We start from the raw sequence: 15,345 nt of genomic DNA, 5'->3' as shown, positions 1-15,345 counted from the left end.
ACCTAGAGCTGTTTACTGAATTTCCTGTTTGCACTTATTTTTAAAATCGTTTTTTTCTCAAAACTTGCATTTTATCTGCCTTTGGCCTAGCACTCTTGTGTGGGGTCATTTACTGCACTGTTATAACTTGTTGATACTTGTGAACCTCTGCTATCTCTGAAAAAACAAAAAATCTTGATTTTTTCCCACTTTTCTGAGATTTAAAAAAGTTCAGTTACAGGCTTGCTGTTCTTGAACTGTTTGTAAGTTTCTGTGAGGCCATTTTTTGCTTGGGCTAAAGGGAAGTCTCTCTGTTGATCAGTGGCAGTGAAAAACATTGAGCAGCCTGCCTGCCCCTGTGGGAGTGGTTACTGACTTGAAACTGTATTTTATTAGCCATTTTGGGTCAATTCCAAAACTCCTTCATCTTCCTCTCTTAAAACCCTCTTTTGCGTGGTTTTGTGCATAGCGCAACAGCGGGCAGCACCGCCTAATTGGGTTTAAACTATTCCTGGCTCCACAAAGTCTGCTCTTCACTTTTTCCATTAGAACTGCTCTAGCTCTCAATTTAAACACCATATTCTCATTCTAAGGCCCTTCACTGGTCCAATTAAGTAATCCTACAAGTTAGCACTATTAAACCATAAGCACTACTTACTCTTATACTCTCTACGATTACCCTGTCCTCTATTGGTCCGTCTTAAATTCAGTTTCCCTATATCACTCTAGCATGTCCAAAGGTCAGTCAATAGTTTCCTCTCCAGTCCAGCTGGTGAATCTGGGAATTTTGAGGCAATGTTACAATTGTCTCATGTACACGGACAACCCTCTCCTCCTCCAAACAAGTTCAAATATATGTGAGAGATGCAACTATTTAGCCAAACTGGAGGCTGAGCTCTCTCATCTCAAAACTGGTGTAACCAGTCAGGAGGAGAAGGTAACCTCACACAACACAATTCCAGTATCACATACTCCCACCACATCAGCGAACGAAACACATAAATACACAAAAACATACTCGGAGGCTCTAAATAAAAATCTACCTAAGCAACAGAGACCTCCAAAGCAGACATCCAAGCAAACGCTACCTCAAAACAAAACACGCACAACACATAGCCCTCAAAGTCAGTGTGCCAAGCAGCCACAGCCCTTAAGGCTGAATAACACACCTGATACTCTTGTAATAGGTGACTCTATTGTCAGACACACAGACGTCCCGCTCACCAGGCTGAATAAAGAGACAGTCACGGTGAGCTGCCTGTCGGGTGCTAGGTTCCGCCACATAACGCAAGCACTCAGGTCACTCCAAAGCAAATACAAATATGACTTGGTCATTGTACATGCTGGTGTGAATGACCTGAGACGTACCTCCCTGGACTACATGAAAAGAGACCTAGAGGAGCTCTCTGATCATGTAGCCCAGGCTGGTATGACCCTGACCTTGAGCAGCATCTTACCCTCACCTAGAATGATGCCACAGTACAAAGACAAAATGATCGATTTTAACAAATGGCTAAAATTTTGGTGTCATTCAAAGGGGATCCAGTGTCTGTCAGCCTGGGATGACATGCTCGACAAGCCATGTTGCTTCGCTAGGGACGGCTTGCACCTGTCACCACTGGGCTTTCAGATATTGGCAAAGGCTCTTGCCACCCCATAGTGCCTTTTTTAGGCAAGGCTCAAAAGTCAAACCCACCCCCATAGACAGCACAAGGAACAAGAAACTAAGGGTAATGCTGCTAAACGCCAGAAGTCTTAACCTCAAGATGCACGCACTCGAAGCTCTCCTCAGAATGGAGAACATCGATATCTGTGCAGTGACAGAAACCTGGTTCAAGGCTCCAGAGAGCACCCCAGCACTACCAGGCTATACCTCATATCATGCTTTTCGGCCCCAAAACCCGGACCGAACCACAAAAGGAGGGGGAGAGTTTCCATATTTATCAAGGATATCCACACCTCCAGGTTAGTGGCATTGCACGAAGTATCGGAGACCATCCATGTGCAACTAACAGTGGGCAAGACTGCTTTTCAGTTTATAGCATCCTACAGACCACCCTCTCAAAGTCAGGAATCCCACTCGGCTTTCCTGAAAACATTGGAGAACATGAAGATCTCTCCGAACACCATTATATTGGGCGACTTCAACTACCCAAACATTGACTGGGAGCACTACTCAAGCCCCAGCACCTTAGCCCAAAGGTTCCTGGAAATTATAAACTCAAATGCGATGGAACAACTAGTCACCGCTCCCACAAGAGGGGACAACATACTAGACCTGATCATTACCAACATGGGGACTCTATGCTCCACACCAGAAGTATATCCCTCATTGGTAAGATCAGACCATAAATTAATTTCACTGGATGTCCACATCCCGACCCCACCCCCAGCCCAGAAAACCACAGTGAAAAACTTCTCAAAAGCGAACTTCTCACTTCTCAAAACCGAAGTGGAATCCTTCAAGGCCCCAGGGCCAGTGAAAACTACAGCCCAAACTGCAGAATCCTATATAAACGCATTCTACGGACATCTCCAGGAATGCATGGATCATGCTATCCCAAATAAAACCAAGACCCAATCATCCAAAGGCAGGCGTCCAGTCTGGTGGACCCCTGCCATAAATAACCTGTACAACAGAAGGAGGAAGCTACTACATGATAGAGCAAAATCCCTAATAGGGAAGGAATCTCTGATCAGTACTAGCAAAAAATTACGATCCCTCATAAAATCCTCCAAGGCCAGCTTCGAGAGAAATATTGCACAGGACACCAAAGACAATCATAAGGCTTTTTTCAGTTATGTTAGAAACCTGGGATGCAACTCCCAGACTTGTTCTGAGTTGATTCTAAACGACAAAAAATACACTGAACCCACAGACATCTCCAATATCCTGGCAGACAGGTTCAGTGCAAACTTCTCCACCCCCCCCCCCCCAAAACAGCAAGTATCTATCCCAGCAGAGGGCTGCCTCCCAAACATCTCTGATGCTCAGGTGAAGGCTGCCCTCTCCAAAGCAAAAAACACTGCTTCCATGGGACCAGATGGCGTCCCAGGTTGCGTCCTACATGAACTCCAAGAGGAACTAATCCCTCAAATAAAACAGCTATACAATCTTAGCCTCACTACAGGATATGTGCCCACAGGATGGCGTACAGCAACAGTGGTCCCACTCCACAAAGGTGGAGCCTCTACAGACCCTGGAAACTATCGCCCCATAAGCCTGACTAGCTTAGTCTGCAAGGCTATGGAGAGGATCATCATGGAGCTCGTAAACAAAGACATTGGGGACCTACAGACACTAGATCCTACCCAGTTCGGCTTTGTCAAGGGCAGATCCTGCCTTTTGAACCTGGTTGACTTCTTCCAAACAGTCACCAAAGCCATAGATGAAGGGAAGGTGGTCCACACAGCCTATCTGGACCTTGCAAAGGCATTTGACACAATACCCCACTCGGGCATCACAGATAAGCTATCCAGCTTAAATATAAACCCCTATGTCACAAGATGGGTCGCAAACTGGCTCAAAGACAGAACCCACAGAGTGAGAGTTGCTGGAGCCATGTCAGACTCGAAACCGGTCACAAGTGGCGTCCCACAGGGTTCTGTCCTGGGACCACTCTTGTTCGGTATATACTTTTCCAAGGTACAGGCAAATGTGGGAGGACTATGGCTCACCAAGTTCGCAGATGACTGCAAACTGGGCGCCATAATCAACTCTCGAGCTGACACAAACATCCTTCAAAAAGGTCTCACAGAGACAGATAACTGATGCCAGCGCCATGGTTTAAAGCTAAATGCCAAAAAATGTATAGTCATACCCTTTGGCAAAAACAATGTGCCCACAAATTACCACATAGGCGGAAACCCATTAAGTACAGAGAAAGTTATTAGGGACCTGGGGACCCAAGTTGATAGCAATCTCTCCTTTGAAAACCACATTGCCAAAGTGGTTAGAAAGACCTTCTACATAGCCCACCTCATCACGAAGAGTTTCACATCTAGATCAAGAGAGGTAATCGTGCCCCTTTATTCATCCCTCATCAGGCCCATCATAGAATACAATGCCCCTTTTGGGATGTACCTTACCCGACACCTGCAGCAATTAGAAAGACCCCAAAAGTATCTCACCAAGAGGATCAAGGGTCTCAAACAGATGCCATATGCTGCTCGGTTAAAAACTCCAGCTCTACTCAGTTGCATACCGCCTACTTCGAGGCGATCGATGCCTGACATACAAAGCTATGTCAAATCCAGAATTAATGGACATGCTCCACCTCAGTAAATCTAAATCCCTTAGAGCCACATGCCGAGGGACTTGAACCTCAGCACAGAAATAAATAGAACTTGCTGGAGGGACAGGTTCATAACCCAGAGGCTCCCTTCACTCTGGAATAGAATTCCAGTTCATGTGAGGCAGAGCACCTCACTGAATCTCTTCAAGAAGAATCTCGATAGGTGGATGGGGGATCGTAGGTTTGTCCCAGGTATTACTCCCGTGTCACTATTAGACAGAGGCACAGTAAACTAAACCTTAAAAAGGGCACAGTATACTCAAATCAAGGGGTGGCGTAAGCCATACAGAATCGGGCTAGGCTTATAATTGCCCCAGGGCAGATAGCCTAGTATGAACCTATGACACAACTGCCCAAAAGGGACTGTCCCTCGCAAAGTGGGACAGGTGGTAACCCTAACTATTAGCAGCAGACGAAGCTGAATAGGAGCGTGTATGGTCGGATGTGTACATATTTACCGTAATTAGAGAATATCTGGTTCCAGTCACGGAATCCTCCCCTTGCCCCTATCTAGTGTTACGTTTAAAAAAACGCATACCTCTTAATCTCATAACGCAATAAATCTGAACAAAGCCTGACATAATGGGGGGCAAAGGCCCACATTTTAAGGACACACACCGCTTTTAAAAAGTTGCCAGAATAACAGGATTTATGTTGGCATGCATTTTTCTGAAGGATATGAAGTCTGAAACTCAAAACGCATGCCATTATTTACGGAGTTTAATCCATAGATCATGACGCAAAATGTAGACATTTTACGAAAATACGTCCAATTAATTAATTTTACGCGCTCACTTTAGACCGTTAAGATCTGTGGTCTTTTTGTATTTGTGAAAAAATTATTAACCAGAGGTTTTCCAGTGTCACGTACCTATCATACGTAATTTTTAAAGAAATGGGGGGGGGGGGGTCTCCTTAACACCATTAGTCCGCTTTTAACTACAGCCGACTTCTTAAAAGGAGTTCAAAGGGCACTAACCCCATATGATTATTACTAAAGGAAGAAAGGCACGTTTAAATAAACAGTAAACATTTCTCACTTTAAATTACACTGGCACCATAACTGGTTGATCTTAAACGTAAGATAAAATAAATAAATGTTTTGCTATCACTCTGAAGTTCCCTGACAAACTGTCGGTCAGTAAGCCACAACCATACTAAGTCCTACCACAATTGAATGTCAATATTCGCCCCCCCCTTTTTTTTTTTTTAATATAATTACCCTGTACTGAGGGAATCCCAGCTCAGCAATCCAATCAGCAACAGTCCGGCAGTTCCACTGTAAACACAGAGGCGGTTTGGATGCCATTTTCGATGCAACGTACCGCCAAGAGTTTGTATATTACGGTTTCTATAGAAACAGTCAGCTCCCCTCCACGTTATTTCCGGATAAATATTAAAAGACTTTGTACTTGAACGAACGTAGAAGCATACCTATCACAGTCCATTATGTTGCAGTTGGTCTAGAATTGTGCTAATATTTTTGGTTGGTCCACTTATTTATTTATTTTTTTTACTGACAATGCAGATTGAAGTCCCTACATATAAATAACAATACAGCATTTGAGTTTCATACTTCATGTCTTTCAGATAACACATAGTAATGCAAACCCTATCATTCTAGCAAGTATCCAAGAAAATAACTTTCTTGGGTGGCGTAAGCCAGGGAACCTTGTTGGCTAGGCTTACGTAGGCCCTTGGGCCGATAGCCTAGTACCTCCCTATGAACAATATTTAAAACATTTCCTGATTTTAGGCCTTCGTTCGCCTATTATTTTGCTTTGCCTAGACTCTTAACACGAAGAGGTAGAATAGTATGCTTAGAGTAATTTGTCCACATTTTTGTACGGTTTTCTGCTTAACTGTCTTATTCAAGTGTCTCGCAGGAAATCACGAACGTCCTAACAGAACATAACGTTACAACTTGCATCATCACATTCCTTAGCCTGGGTTGAAGAGAATTACAGCAAACCCCACTTGGTGATGCTTCCGGCCGATGCTTGAAGCCGACTTTCTTCGGGTATTTTCGTACCAAAAGGCTTGCGGCGCTCGTTCGCTTTCGGGTATGTCTGACAGTGGGCGGGGAAAGGCGGAAACGAAGTAGTTGCGATTCTTCTACCCGTTCAAGCTTTTATAGGTGATAAATAATGTCGGTGTCGCCTGTAAGTGCTAGTTCTACAGCTGTTTCCTCCGGTGCTTCTAGGACGGAGGAGCCAGACACCGGGCAAGCACTCAGGATTCCTGCTGCAGGTAACTCAGAGAGCATTCCAAGTAATCTGTACACATACTTAAAAGATAGCAAAAGTACTACATCTCATTTTAGTATGTCAGGACTGTTTCGCTGTGGTGCAGTCATCCGGTTGTCACAAAAAAAGGAAATGAAAATGAGTGCAACAGTTTCCGTGTCTTTATGGGGCCCAGCTGCAGCTGAAGATGCCAGCGAGGTGCTTTCTAATCAGATTGCAGTATGTTTGATTACAGTTCATCCAGTGTGTGTGATGATTGCGTGGAGAGCTCTTCTTTCAATTGATAAATTCCAAACTGATATCTACCTATGTTCCGTTATCTTCCTTATTGAGGAATATGGACTAGTTGTCAGCTGATACTACCTGTTCAGGCTAGAGTAAAATCTGGACCATTCATCCCCCCAAACTCTTCTACGGTGTATGACATCTCATTGCCGCCCTTTATCTACAAACTGAACTTAGTAATTTAGGTAATATTTGGTTGTGCTAGAGTTGCCCTTTTCTTTACAGTTCTTGTGCAGCAAACTCACAGCTAAAGATGTCAACTTGTTAGTGTGAAAGTGTGTAATCACTACTAACAATCACCCCCTCTTTTCAATTTCGCACTGGGGAAAAACATCAGACCCCAGGCTGATTGCATACACAACCCTGAGATAATTTTAACCTCTGTGTAGCAGTTTGTAGTGCTGTCGATTGGTTAATTTGCTCTTGCTGCCTTAAATGTATGCTCTAAATGCTTTATTTGGCTGTTGGTGCTGAACATTCACCACCTTGGTTAATAATTAGTTTATTCTTAAGGTTTATGTAAATTGACTATGTAGATGACACTACTTTTGGTTTTATAATACTGTATAGCAACATCTTAAATGTCTGCTGTTTTTGCTGATATTTATTGTTCTAGTCTTGAGTTGTGTTTTGTGCTGGGTGTATACTGCACTTGTCTGTCATTATGTTTAGTTTGATTTCTGATTTCATTAATTGTGTGAAGCTAGATCATGGCTTTAAAAATTATGTATATATTTATTTATTGTTTATTTATTGACATTTGTTGACCGGGAAAGTCCACTGGGTTAGAAACCCATTTTCATTGGAGGCCCAGGGAGAAAAGCTCCATTTACAGTACAAAACATAAAATAAGTACAATTAACATTTTTAAACAGTATGATTTGTGTATAAATTCAGTAGTAGTAATAAGCAAGATAAGTAAAAATATACATATAGTAGATAGGTACAATTTACATTTTTACCACTATGATTTTTATACAATTTCATTAGTAGTAATAAGTAAAAAATACAGACAGGTTAAATGTAGGCAGTGGATAATTACTTAGTGACATTCTGTTAGTGTTTGTATTCTAATAGGACAGAGGCTGAGAACAAGGTTATTTATATTAATATAAAATCTATGCGGAGTATAGGAAGTTAGCTGGTTAAAGTTGTTAGTTAAGAATAAAGTCCAGTTGTACAACAGAGGTCTAGGATAAATTCTAAGGTGGAATTAGCTTTGGACCACATAGGCAAGTTTGATTTTCAAGAAAGTGGCGTTTTAAGCTATATTTGAAAGTTTTTAATGAATTAAGTAAAGTAATAGTAGTGGGTAGGTTGTTGCATAATTTTGCTATGGAGTAGGAATATAAACTTTGTCCTGCTCTCTTATTGGGTTTGGACGCAAGTAAAAGTTGTTTGTTTAAAGACCAAAGTTTCCTAGAGGGGGATGTAGGACTGGATGATATGTGAGAGTGTGGAGCAGTTCTGAGGATTGTATATTGGTTTGTGTGCAGTGGTGAGCTGAGTGTACTGCAGGTAATGGGGGGAAATTTAAGCCACTTTAGCTTGCCAATGGCTTCACAATGGTGTGTGTGGTTTGGTAGGCCACAGTCAAATTTAGCATTTTGTAGTAGCATGATTGTAATTTGTTGCTCAGAGATGTGTGTAGGTTTGTAAAAAAAAAAAAAAAAAAAAGGGAGCCATAGGGGAGGGATGGGAGTAGGAGAATGCTAGCCAATTTTATTCTAGCGGGGGTATCTATATATCGTATGTTTATCTGTAGAGCTTACCTAATTTGAAATGTGTTTTTTTTTTTTTTTTTTATTATATTGAGTATGTGTTGCTCAAAGCATAGTTTGTCATCTATAGAAATGCCCAGTAATTTTGCAGTGTAAACAACTACTATTTCCGTTTTGTTTTGGGAGAAAATTTTGGGTACTTTTCCGTTATCGGGGCAACGTTTGCAATGAGAAGTATGTACTATCCCTTTGGGCCCAACTAATAATTTTTTACACTTTATCTCATACAGGTATCAGTTTATCACATCTCCATATTATATAAAAGTTAGTATTATTTTTGCTAACGCATTTATTTTACAACTTTTCACAGAAAATACATATTAATGCAACTCCTTTCATGCCGTCAATTTTTCAAAGGAATCTTGGCAATATTTTGGAAGTGTCGCTGATATGGTGTATTTACCACTGATTATTTTTTGACTTTGCACTCGCTTTATAGAAGAGAAAAAGGTTCCTTCATTTAATGTGACTCTATTGATATGGTGTATGTACGGAAAAGTACCAAAAGGGCTGTTAATAGGTGTTACACATTTTGCCCATTTGTTCCACATTATTACAGACAATGTTCCTCATTTTGGAGATGGAAGGTTGAGAGCTACGAACCGGTATCTGAATTCTTGATCGTGATTTACGAACTGTCCTAACTATTCCATTATTGCCAAAAAAATTAGCATACGCATGGAATGTATTTTGTATGGCAGTTATACAGTTTTAAGGGCCTTTTCTACCCTAGTCTCCACTAAGAAGCTGTCGCTTTTCTGCGTAAGTTGGACTTGCCCAATAAACACATTCTGAATGCACTGAAAAATATTTTCACTTGTATTCATCACCGGTCTCATTATTTTCCTTACTTTTAACCGCATGTACTGCACTTCAGCACATACCTCTCAACTGCCCAGATTTTCTGTCTGTTCCTCATTAAATCTGTTGTTGTCTTTCAAATGCAATGTCAACTTTGCTGGCATGTATATTCTAATGTCATCGACGTTGCCCCGATAACGGAAAAGTACCAAATTTTGAAATCCTGTGAGGGAGGTCTGGATGAATATATTAGTAGCTTAGACTTTTTGGGATTTAAAAGTAATTGTGCTTCATGTAGCCATGATTCTATTACTGAAAAAACATTTTGTGTTATTTTTAGGAGGTCTTGGAAATTACTAGAAGAGGATATGATTGTAGAATCATCGGTGTATTGGATAAGTGAGCTCTGAAGGGAGATTTTGTGGAGATTTATTTATGAGTACATTAAAAAGTAAGGCACTGAGAACTGAGCTTTGGGGAACTCCTATTTTATTTACCAGGAAGTCCGACTGATTGTTTTGCCATTTTACGGATTGTTGTCTGTTGTCCATATAATTGGAAAACCAGGTTGGGGTTTGTTTGGAGCATCCTAGTGTTTCCAGTTGTATTAATTTAGTATGTGACACTGTACTAAAATCTTTGGATAGGTCTAGTAGAACTATTGTTGTTAAAATGCCTGCGTCCAAAGCTATATTCACAGTGTCATTAAAGGGGAGTAAGGCTGTGGTTGTACTATGTGCAGGTCGAAAACCGTGTTGAGTAGGGGTGAGGTGATTGTTAGTGAGGTGTTTTAGAAGTTTGGTGTGAATACACTTTTTCCCAGAATTTTGGATAAATGTGAGAGAATGGAGATCGGTTTATGGTCAGTTAAATCATTAGTGATGCCACTTCTATGTAAAGGGATAATTATGGATTTTTTTCCGGAATTGTGGGGCAGTGGCTTCAGAGATAGATAATTGGAATGCTGACAGGGTATGCTATAGCTTCTGCGCTCAGTTTCAAATAATCAGAGGGGAGATTATCCGCGGAGGGGGAGCATGGTTGTAGTTTAGATAGAAGTTTAAAAAACAGAGGTTGGCACTAGTTGTAGTGAGAACTTTAGCATTTTTGGTTGATTTGGTAGTGTTATCGTTATAAAGTGAGGAATTTTGGCTACTTTTATCCTGATAGCGATTTGAGGTACTATCCTTGTTATTAAAGCCGCTATTAGTTGCTGGTGGTGGCTCTTTTACAAGTTTTAGGATGCTATCGATGAAGTGATAATTGAAAATTTGAGCTGTTTGTTTTGGGTTTTTGTCAGGGAATGGTGGTGGGGTTTGTATGGTTCCTGGGTTAAGGATAGTAGAGACAGATTTCCAGAATTTTTTGGGGTTGTGTTTTTGGTTAGATAGTTGTTGTGTAAAGTATGTTTTTTTTTTGCCGCTTTTTATTATTTTTTGGCTGTATTACGAAGTTGTTTAAAGGTTACTATTTTTACGCCATTCCTTCCAGGCCAGTTAGAATTTGCTTGGTGTGTTTTGGAAACCAAGGCACGTGATTGAATTTTGTTCTTTTATATCTTATGGGGGTAGAGTATTTAGGGTATCCAGAAAGACTGTATTAAAATAGTTTACTGCTTCTTCTAGGGGTGGTATTTTAAGTGGGATCCAGTTTTGGGCCTTAAGAGAGTTTTAGTGTTTTTGGGAGAAACTGGTTATGTTTCTTGATGTTCTGTAAGTGTGGAGTTTGAGAATTTGTGTTTGGCTTCTGTAGGTATATGCAGGTGTGTGGTCACTCAGAATGCTTGGGAGGGTACCAGTATTAGAGTATTTATGATCATCTGATACCAGGATCCAGTCCAGTGTGGATTCTGGGTGATTGTTTTGTAATCTAGCAGGGGAAGTAACAAGTTGGGTGTATTTATATAGATTAATACTTTTATCAGGGGTGTTTGAAGTTAGGTTATGCCAGTGAATATTAGTATCGCCAATTATGAAAAAGAGCAGTAATGGTGCCGTTCACTTACCTACATAGCTCTCAACTTAATCAGGAACAAACCTAATTAGTATTGGGAACAAAGCCAGAAACTGGGACAATCAAGGACACTTAAATGATACTGCGTTATCTGTCGATGTTGACAGAATAAGAGAGTGTGAATTAATATAAATTTTCTGAAGTAAAAGAAAACTATATCTCCAGTTGTTGTTGCGTACTTATACCCAAGTGTAATTCACCACCTTGTCTTCAAAGGTTACCAGTTTTACAAGTGATTAAGAGAGACAGAGCTAAAATATGAGCCAAAATCAGGGTTGTATCTGAATTCAGGGACAGCTGAGAGGTATGCTTACCTAACCAAATACAAGAAACGCCACAAGCCTGACTGTTATTACCAACTCACTGTAATTATTTGTGTTAATACCATCAGTTCTTCTGTGGAGCAACTCTGTTTTTAGAGTTAAAGTGCCTGGTGTTTCTTGTACCTTGAGACATTTGGGTCAAAATGTTTGTGATGCGTGACACTGTCCAAAGTAATGTAAAGTGAGAAACTTTGCCAGTGGAACATAATAAATGCCAAACTTCTGACAGAAATAAATATGAAACATACCTGTTGAAAAGTCTTACACCAAATTTGTTGGCTATACCTACTGCTTCTAAATACTAAAGTATTTATAGTAAAATTTAGGTAACTGCAATTTTCATTGCATGATGGGAAACATTGATTTCAATGTGTGCCTTCAGAAACTTAAGTTACAGATCAAAGAGTTTTTATTTTAATTCAGTTTGTAGTGAAAATAAGTAAATTAGCAGTTTTGATGTTGTTGTAAAGGAAGTTTCTTTGTGTTGCAGTTCACATTCGTCATTGTTTACAGGATAGTAAAGTCGTATAAAATATACATATTTCTAAATGAAGGTTAATGCATGAATAGAAGTGGTAAAACTACACTACCTTTCTTTTTGTTTCTTTCATGAAAATGTGTGAGAATGTTGTATTAAATTCAGGCTAAAATGATAACTTGATCAGCATCCTTTATGTTGGGACTGTCTAGAACTTGTGGAAAGGGCATTTCTGGGTACATCGCAGGTGCTGAGAAGAGCACTCTTGGCTAACATCAAATAATGAAGCAGTTCATGAGCTTTAATTGTACCTTGATGTAGGAATGGGGTCCATTCCTGTCACAGTATTAGAAACCCAAAACATTTGGAGAAATTAAAAAGAGAGAGGAGCACAAATTTTCATTTGATCTGATGAGCCATTATGACTGTTGTCAAGGGCTGGAAATGTTCTGTATTTGTTGTTCCAATGAAATAAAGTACTGTTTGTAAATATTATAAAATTTTTCATGCTTTTTTGATTATAAGTTAGGACTTCTTTTTCTCGTGTCAGTAACCTGGATTTAATTATGCATGATTTAGGATGTTTATAGCATTTTTGGCCTTAAGTCCCTTAGCTATCGGTTTCACACAATGTAGAAGTCCAACACTAAATTGTCACTCAGTGCTATGTTAGTATGTACTAATTTCACATTTATTTCATTCTGAGCAGCACCTTATAAACTCGTGTCACTGCCTTACTTTTATTAACTTGTTTTATCAGCTGTCACAGTGCTGACGTTTGTTTTTGCAGCCCTGTTTAATGCATTCATATGTTTCATGGTATTATGACATCTGCAGTTTCATAGAATTTTTTTTTGTAGATGCTACAATCAGTGTACAAGCTGAAGTTCCTACTAATGCTGAGTTTACAACTTTTCTTTTTTAATTTTCTTTGATATGTATGGTTTGTGTAATATGAAGGTGAAGGATGGTGTAACATTGGTGTTTTGCTGGGCTGCTGCTTAAAAAAAAAAAACTGTATCGACCCACTGGCCTGGTTACCAAATAATGTATTGGCTGTTTTAGCAAGCAGAATTTAAAACAGAATATTCATTAGATCTTTTGTAGTACATAATATTGCTAGAAATCTAAATATAAGTTATTAATATAGTATTTAATAATCACAGTCAGGTATTCCTTTTTTTAAACTCTGCTTTTGTTTATCTCCCATCAGACTCTATTTGATTCTTGTACTCTGTGTTGAAGTATGCTAGGCCTGTTATTATGTTGTTCCCCTTCTTAGTTGTCCTGTAACATTATAACTTTTGCTTTGTGGTCCTCTATGCCCAGGGAAGAATCAACTTAATTAACCCTCTCTGTAGCAGATACAATGCTGCTCAGGATTTTATGAAGTTTGAGAAACATGGTAATGGTGGATCAGTAATCCTTAATTTTGATTCAGGAAATGGAGGAACAATGAATTTCTCATCTTCCTGGATATCGTCTTGAACTGATGTCCAGTGATGTATTGCATGTGTTCAGCAGTTACTATTTAGTTGGTTGTTCATGTCTAGTCCGCTGCTTGTTTTTTTATAGTCTTGATGCCTGTTGGTAGTGAGTCCTTCACTTTGGTTGATTCTGTTTTCCTAGTGTGTGTGTGTGTGTGTGTGTGTGTGTGTGTGTGTGTGTGTGTGTGTGTGTGTGTGTGTTTAAAATTAGCTGCCAGGGTACCTGTCTTCCCAGTATACTGTAAGTACAGAAGTTGCAGTGGGTAGGCATTGTCCTCTGCCAGGAGTTTTTTTTGTACATCACAGTCTAACTTTGCCCTTCTTTAGTAACTGATAAGTTCTGCAGGGATCTTTAATCCATCCCTCCCTATTTTGTTCTTCAGTACTAAGGTCTTGTTCCTAATTTGGGATATTAGTAATATAGGCAAGTACCTATTCTATGTAAATATAAGACAGATTAATTTTTGTATGTGACTACGACAGTTGTAGTGCAGTTATATACAATATGTAGTAAGTAATGTTATACAAGTATCATTTTATCATATAGTTTTATGTGCAGTTTTGTAGGCTTTATGCAGTTCAGAGTGGTAGCATTAGTTTTGAACATGAAAAATTAGGTGTTGAAAAAGTACATATTAATGCCTTTTTATGGTTGGAGATATAGAGTAGTACTGTTTTTTTTAATAATACTGTTATAGCATTAGTACATATTTTTGTAGTACATTCACTTTTTGCAGATATGATTAGGCTTTTATGAAATTGTGCTTTGCAAGACAGTGAAGGTGGACAACTAGATGGAAATTATTTTTGAATTTTTGAGATAGTTGGAGGAAAGGTGAGGGGAAAGGTAGACAAATTTGGAAGTTGCTGACTTGAAAATATTTGAGGAGAAAAAAGTTTCTGTGCACAGAATGCATCAACCCAGAGTCAGGATATTAATTTAAGTAATAATTATAAAAAGACAGGTAGCTTTGAATTTTGTGGGTGGAATGTTATTGAGTGTGGAAAATACATGAATATACAGATTACCATACAATATGGGTAGGATGATGTATAAGGATCTCATTTTCAGTTGGAGTAGAAAAACAGCTACATTGAACATAGGCTGGGTTAGTGGATGAGGTAGCAAGTTGCATATGGAATAGTGATAGTATTATGGGAAATGTTTGAAGGGGGCAAGGAGACAAGGGACCTGGCAAGTTAATACAGTTTTGTAATTAAATTGCTATTTAAAAGAGTCAAATGAGGTTTAAGAGCAAGAATTATGCAGACAGGTCTCTTTTTAGTATGGAAATGGATCAGCCTTTATGTACTGTGGGGTTCAAAACAGACAAGGATTGGATCACAGCAGGAAGATCAGGTGGAAAAATGAATCTGAAGTGAGTCCCAAGTGAGAGAGTACTGGGTGAGGTTTATGCTGGGGTTGAGAAATGAAAAGTGAAACATACTGTGGATGGATGAAAAAGAATGTTAGGAAGTAGTTGGAAGACGGAGAGGGCATAGGTGCATGAATGTAGATGATAAATAGCAGTAAAAATGTGGTAATTGAGAATACATTTTGAATTCTGAGAACAGTAGTTTTGGAAGCAGATTTACACAAAGGAGGTGAACACTACAGAGAGAGTAATGCATGAAAAAAAATAAAAAGGGAATAAGA

At 39.5% G+C, this 15,345-nt stretch overlaps 2 protein-coding genes across 3 annotated transcripts in view; one reads left to right on the top strand and one right to left on the bottom strand.

Moving 5' to 3' along the window:
- Window positions 1-5,950, bottom strand: part of SAMD15 (sterile alpha motif domain containing 15) — a 247,318-nt gene extending 241,368 nt beyond the window's left edge. Inside the window, exon 1 of one of the 2 annotated variants that reach the window (XM_044073908.1) lies at window positions 5,497-5,950. In XM_044073908.1, coding sequence (XP_043929843.1) covers window positions 5,497-5,583 — 87 coding nt within the window. In that variant the 5' untranslated portion in view covers window positions 5,584-5,950. The remainder of the gene's footprint in view (window positions 1-5,496) is intronic. The other variant, XM_044073907.1, reaches the window with a different exon arrangement.
- Window positions 5,951-5,999: 49 nt separating this feature from the next.
- Window positions 6,000-15,345, top strand: part of TMED8 (transmembrane p24 trafficking protein family member 8) — a 526,133-nt gene continuing 516,787 nt past the window's right edge. The window contains exon 1 of the mRNA XM_044073905.1: window positions 6,000-6,524. Within this exon, the coding sequence (XP_043929840.1) occupies window positions 6,422-6,524 (103 nt within the window). The 5' untranslated portion in view covers window positions 6,000-6,421. The remainder of the gene's footprint in view (window positions 6,525-15,345) is intronic.

Source organism: Protopterus annectens, chromosome 6.part0 (genome assembly GCF_019279795.1).
Source record: "Protopterus annectens isolate FY-2018-M chromosome 6.part0, PAN1.0, whole genome shotgun sequence".
In the NCBI taxonomy this organism is placed as follows: Eukaryota; Metazoa; Chordata; order Ceratodontiformes; family Protopteridae; genus Protopterus; species Protopterus annectens.
Note: the sequence above shows the minus strand (reverse complement) of the source record. Positions and strands in the feature narration are given on the sequence as shown.